Raw genomic sequence first — 12,922 nt, 5'->3', positions numbered from 1 at the left:
ATGAATCTTACAGCAATGAACCAAACTGATGTCTGTCAGGAATATTTCTGTCCAGAGAGATCTGTTTCTTTATCTGTCTATGTGATTCTGTATGTGGCCGCAGCAGCTGTGGCTCTTCTGACCGTGTGTGGAAACCTGCTGGTCATCATCTCTGTTAGTCACTTCAAGCAGCTCCACACACCTGCTAACATCCTCATCCTCTCTTTGGCTGTGTCTGATCTGCTGGTCGGAGTTTTTGTGATGCCACTTCATTTGTCTTGGCTCATCGAGTCATGTTGGATTTCTGGACCGGTCATGTGCTCGGTTTTCAATTTTGTGACTTTTCAAGCGACAAGCGTGTCTATTCACACTGTGACTCTAATAGCAATTGATCGGTTTTTAGCTTTAAATTCTCCTTTTTTTTACTCAGAGAAAATCTCACCCACTGTGATCTGCATAGAAACGTTATTAAACTGGCTGATTTTACTCCTTTATAATTTCACTCTTCTCTTCATTAATGGAAACTTCACTGTCATGTGTCCAGGACTATGTGTTTATATTGTAGGTGAGGTTTCATTCTTCATTGATCTCCTGGTTGTGTTTCTTGTGCCATGTTCACTCATCATAATATTATACACTCATATTTTTGTCATTGCTAGGAAACATGTGACTGCTATAAGAGCCCTTCATGTTCACAACAGCAAAAAATCCTCTAAAAACAGAATCAGTGACAAATCAGAGCGAAAAGCTGCGATACTGCTGGGGATTCTGGTCTTTGTGTTTCTTTTGTGTTTACTGCCATATTATATTTGTTCTTTAGTGATCCCGGACAGTAATGATTACTTTTTTTTTGTCAGAGATGTTGCTGGAATATTTTTCTTCCTGAACTCCACCATTAATCCCATCATTTATGCCTTATTTTACCCTTGGTTTAAGAAAAGCTTAAAATTAATTTTCACATTTAAAGTGTTTAATAAAGACTCCTCCCTGATGAATGTGATGTAAGTCACTGAATGTAAGATGAAAATGTTTCTGCTTTGTCCCTGTTTTTCATATATACTTTGTCTAGGTCAATGTATTCTTCTACATTATTTTATCATATTAAACAAGGTTCTCTTGACTATACAATATCTAGTGAATATTTCCTCAATTATTGTAGAGATACAGTTAATTTATCATGCATTGATATTTTTGACAGTCTCCGATAGCAGAGTACTAAAATATTGAGATATTAGCTTTAGGTCTGGAGCGTTGTTAGGCTTTCACTCGATATGAGCCCTTGTGACAACTTCTCAATGTGACAAATAGTCACTCCTCTATAATTAATTTATTTTAAAACTATAAGAAAATGTAAAACCTTACTGGATCAAGAAAGGTTTATATATGGTTTTATAATGTTTAAAGGTTGTTGTCTAACATGTTGTGATGTGAACACCATGTGATTTATAGCTGTCTCAAGTGTCACAAACCTTACATTGGGCTTGCACATATAATAGGAATACCGGTTCAGTTCCGTATAAGTCACATAATCATTCAGAGACTTTAATGTTTCTTAAATGCTATCACTTGGTATAATCATTCAAGAATAATGGACTACATTCATTAATCATTTTGTATGGTTTATGTGCACAAAAAGTAAAGCTGTGGAAAATTGAGAGTGTAGAAGGTGGGAAAAGGGGAGACAACAACCAATAAAACACAGACCTGCAACACACTCATTACACAGGCAATAAAGTTTGAGCACATCAGTGTAAATGCGGACATTGGTATTTAAGTGTGTGGTCTGAAAAACAGCATATAATATAAATAATTAACAATACTACACAGAATTAGGATAAGCACACGGTATTAAATAAACTAAATGATACACATGGAGTATAGTATGAACACTTCCATGAACAATAATCAGGATTAATAAAATCAATAAAAATCACTATTATGTAAAGTGTCCTTTAAACAACAAATATCAACATAAAGCATGATGGATGGATGGATAATTTCAGGATGCTCATAAATGGATCATACATCTTTAACAAAATATGCCAGTAATGCCTGATCATGTCTTTCATCCAGATTCTCAGGAAGTGCTGGACAGAGCTGAGCTGTCCATTACATTGAGGGAAATTGTTCAAAGGGCTTGTCGCAAACCAGCCCCGGCCTTCAGACAAAGGCCTAGAGCACCTCAAAGGCAGCAACAGCCTGCCTGGTATAGACATGAAAATATTGGCCCTGCTGGTGTTCAAGAGCCAATTTTCACGCCAGCAATCAGAATTCCACCTCACTTCCCAGGAGGAGATCTCAGTCCCGAGGGAGGGGGGGGGGGGGGGGGGGGTAGCTCAGGTAGGGGTGCAGGCCGCAATGGCGGACCTGCATAGGGGTCAGGGGCCAACTGTTGATTGTTCGTCCCAACTTTTTTGGGCCAGTTGGGAGGAAGTTATGTTGGACCCATGGGTTTTGTCCTCAGTACCGACTACAGTTTCGTTGGCGCCCCTTTCCCTTTTCAGGGGTCCGAATGACTATTGTCAAGGACACCCTTCTGGAGCTCGTATTGCTGGAGGAAGTGCAAAGTTTGTTTAAAAAAATGTAGCCATTTCAAAGGTGCCCCCCAGCACAGAGCAAACTGGGTTTTTCTCCCCATACTTCATAATTCCAACAACAACAAAAAAGGCGGTTATCGGTCCATTCTTGACCTTAGGCATCTCAACCAATTCTTAAAGTTATTTCCATTCAAAATGATTCACACAAAAACAGTAATGCAGTCCATAAACGCAGGAGAGTGTTCACTTCCCTCGACCTGAAAGAGGCATACTGTATTTCCCTTTGTCCACAGGCCCTTTTTCCACTTTGCCTTCCAAGGCAAAGTTTTCCAGTTCAGGATTCTACCATTTGGACTGTACCTGGCACCGAGAGTATTTACTCGAGTAGTCTCGACAGCCTTAGCCCCCCCTTCAGTTACAGGGTATTGATTGGCTAGACGATTAGTTTATCTGCGCCCCCTCTCTAAATCAAGTAGTATTGGACACAGAGAAAGTACTGACCCATGTTCAATCCCTGGGTTTCACTGTGAAATGGAAGCTTTAGCATAAGTTCTGCCGGGAAGACTTAATTGTCATGTCACTTTAAATGTATCTATCCAATCACATTCTAATACTGGGTATAAAAGATCGGTACTTACGCTCGTCTGAGTTCGCAGATGCTGACGCTCCAATTCACTTGACGATCCGGGCGTTCCGTAGTGGTCGATCGCTGGTCCTACGATAACTAACAATGTGTTTACCGTGGCGTTCTAAGTCCATGTCAGCCTTTCATTCTGTTCAATGGGTTACCGCAGTAACAGACGCGAGTGCTTCACTAACAAGAGCAAGTCTCACGGCAGACTCAGATCAATCGCTTCATGGAGGACTATCTGGGCATGTTATCAAAGACACGGCTGTGGTTTTCATCACCATTCTGGCGACATCACTACATCAGCATTTATCACAGTGATATGCATATGGTTATGCATTCCGATGCCGATTGGGTGTAGTATATTACTGTTTTTCAACTTTGTCGCAAGCATGTCTTTATAGCGCACACACATGCATCGTGTGAGACGCGCACAGGTGTTTGCCGGTCTGCTCGTGCAACGTGATCTCTCGTTGTGACTCGTTTGTGGCCATAGTGCTCGTAAATGATTCGCATGACACCGGTTACCGCTATAGATAGTATTTTGCTATAAAACTGAAACAGAACAGATATGCACAGCATATTTTGACTCTATCATTCTCCCTACGAATGCAAGGAAAATTAACACGGGTTTTAAAGCAACATGCACCCATTTAATCGGGGCTTCATGTTGAACTGAAGTTAAGCTGAAATCGCGATTGGGTTCAGTGTTATCAGATCACTAAAATTGAATTTAAAAACTATGCTGAGCAAATAACCATATTTAGGTACAGCACCGACATCATTGCTTTGATCCGGTCTGATTCAATGGCGTTAGATTCATCTTCCAAGTGTTGTGAGTTCGTCACATATGCAATTTAACTGTCACAACAAAGTTTCAAGCTTGAAGTGCTGGCTGTCATTCAGCAGAGTACATATTTTGCTCAAACATACGGGGCACCAAGCGTTGGACTGGCTTCCTTTTAATGATTCGATATGGCTTCCTTCCCTATGAGGAAGATCTGTAGCGTTCTGTGCTCATATAAAGGTGCTGTTTTATGTTCAATCTTCAGGTGCTACATGGAAAGCCTAATGAAATACTCATCCACCTATTCAAAGAAAAACATCTAAAATTAATTTTCCAGAAATTAAACAAAAGTGTGCTTTGATGAACACAGAAAACACATTTTGATGGTGAGAACAAGAAAATATATGTAATTCGCTGAATGGAAACATTTAGTTTTTTATACGTATTGTTGAAGGTTAACAATGTTTGCAAGATAAATGAGTTTAAATTATCTCCTTGATACATTCTTTGCATTATGATACTTTTTGATGTTGTGATGGTAATAACGTTTTGCAGTGCCAGTTGGCAAATAGATATAAAATGCTCAAATTACATTTAAGCTCAGTCGTGGCCATTATTATATCTTTACATCAAAGCATGTAAACATTGTCTTGACATAATTTTAACAAAATTCAACCAAATTTCATACATCAAAATGTAAGATGGCAAAATAGCCCCCAATTGAAGAATCACCCTTATATTTCTAGAAACTTAGAATTTGGTGTTATGTCTCACTTGGTCCTTCTGTGCTAGGACGCCATGGCTACATTTATGAATAAAACACATTTGTGTCTCGCTTGTACTCTCAGCACCATATGTCGGGTAAGGTTTGCATACAAAACAAGGTTTGACTTGATATTCGATAGCAGCAATAATTTAATTCCGTACTCAATCCGACCCGTATACATAAAGATTGGATCGTTCAGCATCTAAATCGCAGCACGGGAATACAATTATTCAAATCTTTTATGAATACAGTGAACAGAGTGCACTCCTTTATAAACGCATGAAACTGTCAATGCTTCATTTCAGATAAACTCCAGTGGAAACTGCTGTGGTCAATCTGACTGCACCGGATCATGATCGATTGCATATTCTACTATTCGTTGGTCTGCACCATAGTACACCATAGTATGCACTAGAAGGCAGAATTGGCAGTAACGCTTTTGGCAGTAGACGCTTTTGTCTAGGGCACCTTGAGTTGCATTCGGGGTGCACATTTTTCGGGTCTTGCTTTCCCTGGGAATCGAGCCTGTGGCTTGGCGTTGCTGGTGCCACGCTCTACTGTTTGAGCTACAGAAAATGCATGTCTGTGACCGGTTACACTCGCATTGAATTCTATCGTGACTAACACAATATACAGGGGGATAAATATAACTTTGACTGTTGACACAGTCTGCATATGCGTATTGATGCCTGGCTGCACCGCAAACTGATAGGTCTCTCGCAGTAAGTTTTTTTTTTTTTTCTCTTCACTAAAGCTGGCACACACGGTGCGCTTAGACATTGTGATTTGTTGCTTTTCAGACTGCGATCCCGATGCCACCCTGTGGGATCTCAGGGCATTTACGGCAGGCTGTATGTTAATCAGATGCACGAGGACTTGTCTGGAGTTTTACATCAACCCATTCACTTAGCGAAATCATTCAGGCCAAAACTTTTATCATGGTGTGGGTGAACATGTCAACTAACTATTAAAGAAATCAGATTTTATTCTAGGGTCAAAGGAATTTTTAGGATTGCGATATTGTCATACTGCCAAACGTGGCAAAAATCACAGTATTATCCTGGCTTGGGTTATCAAATTATGAATCTCGCTTTGATCCCTTTCATAGGTTCGGTAGCTGTGTCGGGTCCTATATAGCTAGTTATGGTTTTATTAGCTAGTAAAGCTAAACCATATAACACTTATTTTCTTTTTGCAAGGGCATCGTCCGGTGTTCTCAACCACATGCGCATGTTATGTATTTGTCATGCTGTTCTGGTTAATTTTCTTTTGGGGGTTCTCTCAGCAGGTTGACGGTTAGATGGTGTTCTATCAAGATGTGAGCAGGAGCTACGCCCAGGGGTTTAGAATCCTCCTAACTGCAGATGGAAAGAAATGCGAACTCCAACTCACCTGTGCATGGGCCATTCTTTCAGATTGGAGTTGCTACGAACATAGCTCAACCCGCGGAGTTGGCATCCTTTGCCAAGGTCTCCCCTATCAAGAAGCATCTGAATGCGGGATTCCATGATGGTCAAGATGGTTTTCTTCAGCAATGCTCAAACCATCAGGCATGTTCAGTAAACTCTCCCATAATTCCAAAGGTAAAACTAAGATTACCTACTTGTCTTAACAAACATCTGGAAAGTTCAAAGCTTTTAATTTAACTCCTAACACTTAAATCGTAAAAGTCGCTCTTCCACTTACACCGATATTTTATCTAATGGAGCACCTCTCTCTAAGGCCTGGTTTCCGACCCACTTTTATACTGACATTAAAAGCTGCAGTTTACCTCCTTCTCTTCGTATCAGACTTTCCTACAGCTACGACCGCGGAAATTCCAGGCCAGCATTTAGCTACTGGGGAGATGGTGTTTTTCTGCATTCAAGTCTTATACAAGACCGATTCTAAAATCAACTTGAAGCTCAGCAAGCTCTCCAGTAATGGTTCAGGTAAATCCCTATGCAACTACTGGTGGTGGTGTTCCGGCCAATTCGGCTCGGTACGTTATGATTGCATGGTCTTTCTACTATATCAAAAGATGGCTGTGGCCCATATATCTGTACGTCATGGTAGCTGTGAATCTCGCGTCAGGAACTACGATGGCCGGTGGGTTCGCATCTTAACCCAAATCGTACATGGTCTAAAATCTAAGTAAATCCCTATGCAACTACTGGTGGTGGTGTATGTGGCCCCGCGGCCTTGTCTATGTGGTCTAACAGACCGTGTGGCCATGCGGCCTTGTCTATGTGGTCTAACAGACCGTGTGGCCCTGCGGCCTTGTCTATGTGGTCTAACAGACCGTGTGGCCCTGCGGCCTTGTCTATGTGGTCTAACAGACCGTGTGGCCCTGCGGCCTTGTCTATGTGGTCTAGCAGACCTTGTGGCCCTGCGGCCTTGTCTTGTCTCTGTGGACTAGCAGACCGCGCGGCCCTGCGGCCTTGTTTCTGTGGTCTAGCAGACCGTGTGGCCCTGCGGCCTTGTCTTGTCTCTGTGGTCTAGCAGACCGCGCGGCCCTGCGGCCTTGTTTCTGTGGTCTAGCAGACCGCGCGGCCCTGCGGCCTTGTTTCTGTGGTCTAGCAGTCCGTGCGGCCCTGCGGCCTTGTTTCTGTGGTCTAGCAGACCGTGTGGCCCTGCGGCCTTATCTTTGTGGCCCTGCGGCCTTGTCTCCGTGGTTTAGCAGTCCGTGCGGCCCTGCGGCCTTGTCTCCGTGGTCTAGCAGACCGCGCGGCCCTGCGGCCTCGTCTTTGTGGCCCTGCGGCCTTGTCTCCGTGGTTTAGCAGTCCGTGCGGCCCTGCGGCCTTGTCTCCGTGGTCTAGCAGACCGTGTGGCCCTGCGGCCTCGTCTATGTGGCCCTGCGGCCTTGTCTCCGTGGTCTAGCAGACCGTGTGGCCCTGCGGCCTCGTCTATGTGGCCCTGCGGCCTTGTCTCCGTGGTTTAGCAGTCCGTGCGGCCCTGCGGCCTTGTCTCCGTGGTCTAGCAGACCGCGCGGCCCTGCGGCCTTGTCTCTGTGGTCTAGCAGACCGTGTGGCCCTGCGGCCTTATCTTTGTGGCCCTGCGGCCTTGTCTCCGTGGTTTAGCAGTCCGTGCGGCCCTGCGGCCTTGTCTCCGTGGTTTAGCAGTCCGTGCGGCCCTGCGGCCTTGTCTCCGTGGTCTAGCAGACCGTGTGGCCCTGCGGCTGTCTCGATGGTTTATACATGCGTTTATATATAAAAAAAAAAAAAAAAAAAAAAAAACACAACAACAGCCAAATGTTTACATTTATGCAGCAGATATGATTTGCTCATGCGTAGTACTCTCTACAAATGATAACTTCAAGTTCTGTTAATCATGAAGTGGCCTTTTTAGCCATCAGCAGGCGGCATTCCATGTTCACGCTTAACATGTTAACTCTTGCTCTTCTTCTTTGTAGGAACTCCAGGATACAAGACCGGTGGGTCTATTTTGTTTACCATTTTTGGGGGATAGGATAGGCTCCGTCCAGGTGGAAGAATTCTTCCACCTCATTTTTGGGGGTCGGCTGCGCCTCTGCCTTCGTCTTCAGGCAGGATATGCAGAGTCCGGACCCTCAGATTGCGAGCTACGGACGGGGCCTATGCCAATATACTTTATTGCTTGCTGGGTTGTTAATAAATGGATAATTGTCACAGTATTTATTCTCCCGAGTCTTTCTGGCAGAAATGGAAGCTTTAGCATAAGTTCTGCCGGGAAGACTTAATTGTCATGTCACTTTAAATGTATCTATCCAATCACATTCTAATACTGGGTATAAAAGATCGGTACTTACGCTCGTCTGAGTTCGCAGATGCTGACGCTCCAATTCACCGCCATCCTCCCCACCACCTCCAAGTCAAATCCTTCCCTACATCCACCCCACCACCACCAGGATGGTCCCTTCCATACCTCACGGGGGGGTCGGCTGCGCCTCTGCCTTCGTCTTCAGGCAGGATATGCAGAGTCCGGACCCTCAGATTGCGAGCTACGGACGGGGCCTATGCCAATATACTTTATTGCTTGCTGGGTTGTTAATAAATGGATAATTGTCACAGTATTTATTCTCCCGAGTCTTTCTGGCAGAACTGGAAGAAGAGCAGTCTCCAGCCTCGACAATAAGTGAACTTTCTCAGTATTCAGAGGGTTTCCGGTTCCTACAGGAATACGAGCCCACTCAACAAGAGTTCCTGTGGGACATATTTGTGCTGCAGCGTCATGGTCTACACAACACCTGAGAGTACTGCAGTTCTGATGTCTGTTGCCCAGCGAGATTCAGATTATCCAAATTCTTCTGTTCCTCGTGACCCTTTTGGTCGGAGTCATTCATTTAGACTGTAGTGAGGTCAAAACAGATTGTAAGTTATAAATATAACTATGGGTAGGTGAGACAGAAGGATAACCATCACTATCTCTGTCGCTCGGAACACCAAGGCATTCAAGGTAAGTGGACAATCTGGAAGTTCATTCTGCTTATATAGTGCAGGAAGCTCCACCTCCAGGGTCATGGGCATGACTTTGTTTACATAAGGTCTCGAGAGAAGGCGGAACAAAGGTTTCATTCTATTTAGACTGTAGTGGTGTCATCCTTTGGTCTCACAGATCCTTAGTTATTTTTATAACGTACGATTTCATCCACTTCATGAGGAGCTATATTCCACAATCGCTAATCAACACCAACTGCTGGAAATATGAGGAGCATAGCATCTTTACGCTGCAGCATTGACAGCGCGCTCTGATATTGACTGATCACCAATACTGATCACCAATGGCGGACCTGCATAGGGGTCAGGGGCCAACTGTTGATTGTTCGTCCCAACTTTTTTGGGCCAGTTGGGAGGAAGTTATGTTGGACCCATGGGTTTTGTCCTCAGTACCGACTACAGTTTCGTTGGCGCCCCTTTCCCTTTTCAGGGGTCCGAATGACTATTGTCAAGGACACCCTTCTGGAGCTCGTATTGCTGGAGGAAGTGCAAAGTTTGTTTAAAAAAATGTAGCCATTTCAAAGGTGCCCCCCAGCACAGAGCAAACTGGGTTTTTCTCCCCATACTTCATAATTCCAACAACAACAAAAAAGGCGGTTATCGGTCCATTCTTGACCTTAGGCATCTCAACCAATTCTTAAAGTTATTTCCATTCAAAATGATTCACACAAAAACAGTAATGCAGTCCATAAACGCAGGAGAGTGTTCACTTCCCTCGACCTGAAAGAGGCATACTGTATTTCCCTTTGTCCACAGGCCCTTTTTCCACTTTGCCTTCCAAGGCAAAGTTTTCCAGTTCAGGATTCTACCATTTGGACTGTACCTGGCACCGAGAGTATTTACTCGAGTAGTCTCGACAGCCTTAGCCCCCCCTTCAGATACAGGGTATTGATTGGCTAGACGATTAGTTTATCTGCGCCCCCTCTCTAAATCAAGTAGTATTGGACACAGAGAAAGTACTGACCCATGTTCAATCCCTGGGTTTCACTGTGAACTGGAAGAAGAGCAGTCTCCAGCCTCGACAATAAGTGAACTTTCTCAGTATTCAGAGGGTTTCCGGTTCCTACAGGAATACGAGCCCACTCAACAAGAGTTCCTGTGGGACATATTTGTGCTGCAGCGTCATGGTCTACACAACACCTGAGAGTACTGCAGTTCTGATGTCTGTTGCCCAGCGAGATTCAGATTATCCAAATTCTTCTGTTCCTCGTGACCCTTTTGGTCGGAGTCATTCATTTAGACTGTAGTGAGGTCAAAACAGATTGTAAGTTATAAATATAACTATGGGTAGGTGAGACAGAAGGATAACCATCACTATCTCTGTCGCTCGGAACACCAAGGCATTCAAGGTAAGTGGACAATCTGGAAGTTCATTCTGCTTATATAGTGCAGGAAGCTCCACCTCCAGGGTCATGGGCATGACTTTGTTTACATAAGGTCTCGAGAGAAGGCGGAACAAAGGTTTCATTCTATTTAGACTGTAGTGGTGTCATCCTTTGGTCTCACAGATCCTTAGTTATTTTTATAACGTACGATTTCATCCACTTCATGAGGAGCTATATTCCACAATCGCTAATCAACACCAACTGCTGGAAATATGAGGAGCATAGCATCTTTACGCTGCAGCATTGACAGCGCGCTCTGATATTGACTGATCACCAATACTCGTCTCATGAAGGCACAAGTCAAAATTCAATCATGATAGGCCTTTATAACATAACTAGTAGTAAAGAGGAAGAGATGATCCGTTCAACTTGAACTGAGGCGCAGTGCCAAAACTGTTTTTATTGTTTGAATTTCCTAATGAAATTGACAGAATTTGAAAGCTAAGAATTTTTCATGTCAAAGATAAAGTACAAAGCTTAAAGCGATTTATTGGATGTGAGGCATGCTACAAATAGTGTTTAGTTAAAGTTTTTTTTAAGTGTTATCAAAATCGAGAAATCAATATTTTCAGTCCAGCCCTACTTTCCGAACAACCTCAAGTGTCTCTACTGCTCATTTGCTCTACACTGTCCTGTGTATGTACTGTCTCCAGAGCATGCACAGAACGTTCTACAAGTAAAGCAAAGTGTGCAATTCCCGCAATAACACAATAAACAGTTTTTATGCTTCACATAATCCTATTTGGAACCTCTAATTTGCTGGCTGTGCATGCACCTTTTCAGGCTGCATGTTTGTCATGTCATTTTTATCGTTGTTTGGCAGAGTGACTGTATTTGTTCCAATTCTAATAATAGCTATATATTTTTAACAAATGGCTTAATGTGGCAAACATTTTTTACGCTGCTTCTCTGCCATTTACAAATCATTTCCTGTGGCCTCATGGCATTGAAATGAGTAGTAATGATACTTTTCACATATATCAAATGGAAGTAGGTATATTCAAACATGGAGATGGTTGAATGGTTGTTGTTTTTTTTTTTTGTTTTTTTTTATTGCATTTTTGACTATTTTATATTTTTTTATTTTATACATTTCATATAAGCCTACTTATGTTTTGTATGAATTTTATGTGACACTAATCAGTTGATCTCCCAGTATGATGTTCTCCCTCGATGCTGCCGGTCTTGGAAAGAGTCAACATGTCAAGTGTATAAAAGGCAGCATAGATTGTAGCACGTCTTTATTGTGGATCCTCCAGGAGTGACTGTGTTTCAGTGAGGAGCCGTTCAGAGCTGTTGGAAAGACAAATGGCATCTTCAGAGACCTTTATCTGTGGTCATGTATTGAACTTTATATGAAGGAACAACACTATGTTTGGATGTTTCTTCCAAGTACTTCAGAATGAATCTTACAGCAATGAACCAAACTGATGTCTGTCAGGAATATTTCTGTCCAGAGAGATCTGTTTCTTTATCTGTCTATGTGATTCTGTATGTGGCCGCAGCAGCTGTGGCTCTTCTGACCGTGTGTGGAAACCTGCTGGTCATCATCTCTGTTAGTCACTTCAAGCAGCTCCACACACCTGCTAACATCCTCATCCTCTCTTTGGCTGTGTCTGATCTGCTGGTCGGAGTTTTTGTGATGCCACTTCATTTGTCTTGGGTCATTGAGTCATGTTGGATTTCTGGACCGATCATGTGCTCTGTTTTCAATTTTGTGACTTTTCAAGTGACAAGCGTCTCTGTTCACACTGTGGCTCTAATCGCAGTTGATCGGTTTTTAGCTTTACGTTCTCCTTTTGTTTACTCAGAGAAAATCTCACCCACTGTGAACAGCATAGCAACTTTATTTAACTGGCTGTTTTCACTTCTTTATAACTTCACTCTTCTCTTCATTAATGGAAACTTCACTACCATGTGTCCAGGAGTATGTGTTTATATTGTAGGTGAGGTTTCATCCCTCATTGATCTCCTGGTTGTGTTTCTTATGCCATGTTCACTCATCATAATATTATACACACATGTTTTTGTCATTGCTAGGAAACATGTGACTGCTATAAGAGCCCTTCATGTTCACAACAGCAAAAAATCCTCTAAAAACAGAATCAGTGACAAATCAGAGCGAAAAGCTGCGATACTGCTGGGGATTCTGGTCTTTGTGTTTCTTTTGTGTTTACTGCCATATTATATTTGTTCTTTAGTGATCCCGGACAGTAATGATGACTTTTTTTTTGTCAGAGATGTTGCTGGAATATTTTTCTTCCTGAACTCCACCATTAATCCCATCATTTATGCCTTATTTTACCCTTGGTTTAAGAAAAGCTTAAAATTAATTTTCACATTTAAAGTGTTTAATAAAGACTCCTCCCTGATGAATGTGATGTAA

The 12,922-nt window shown here is 42.8% G+C and overlaps 2 protein-coding genes across 2 annotated transcripts; both read left to right on the top strand.

The window, feature by feature from the left end:
- Positions 1 to 984, top strand: LOC307134615 (trace amine-associated receptor 13c-like; the record flags this gene model as incomplete). Its single annotated transcript, XM_079830496.1, has 1 exon — positions 1 to 984. The coding sequence occupies one exon, from the start codon at positions 1 to 3 to the stop codon at positions 982 to 984; it is 984 nt and encodes a 327-aa protein (XP_079686622.1).
- Positions 985 to 11,938: 10,954 nt separating this feature from the next.
- Positions 11,939 to 12,922, top strand: LOC307134556 (trace amine-associated receptor 13c-like; the record flags this gene model as incomplete). Its single annotated transcript, XM_079830366.1, has 1 exon — positions 11,939 to 12,922. The coding sequence occupies one exon, from the start codon at positions 11,939 to 11,941 to the stop codon at positions 12,920 to 12,922; it is 984 nt and encodes a 327-aa protein (XP_079686492.1).

The sequence above is a fragment of the Gobio gobio genome (genome assembly GCF_949357685.1).
Source record: "Gobio gobio genome assembly, chromosome: 12".
NCBI classification, from domain to species: domain Eukaryota; kingdom Metazoa; phylum Chordata; class Actinopteri; order Cypriniformes; family Gobionidae; genus Gobio; species Gobio gobio.
Note: the sequence above shows the minus strand (reverse complement) of the source record. Positions and strands in the feature narration are given on the sequence as shown.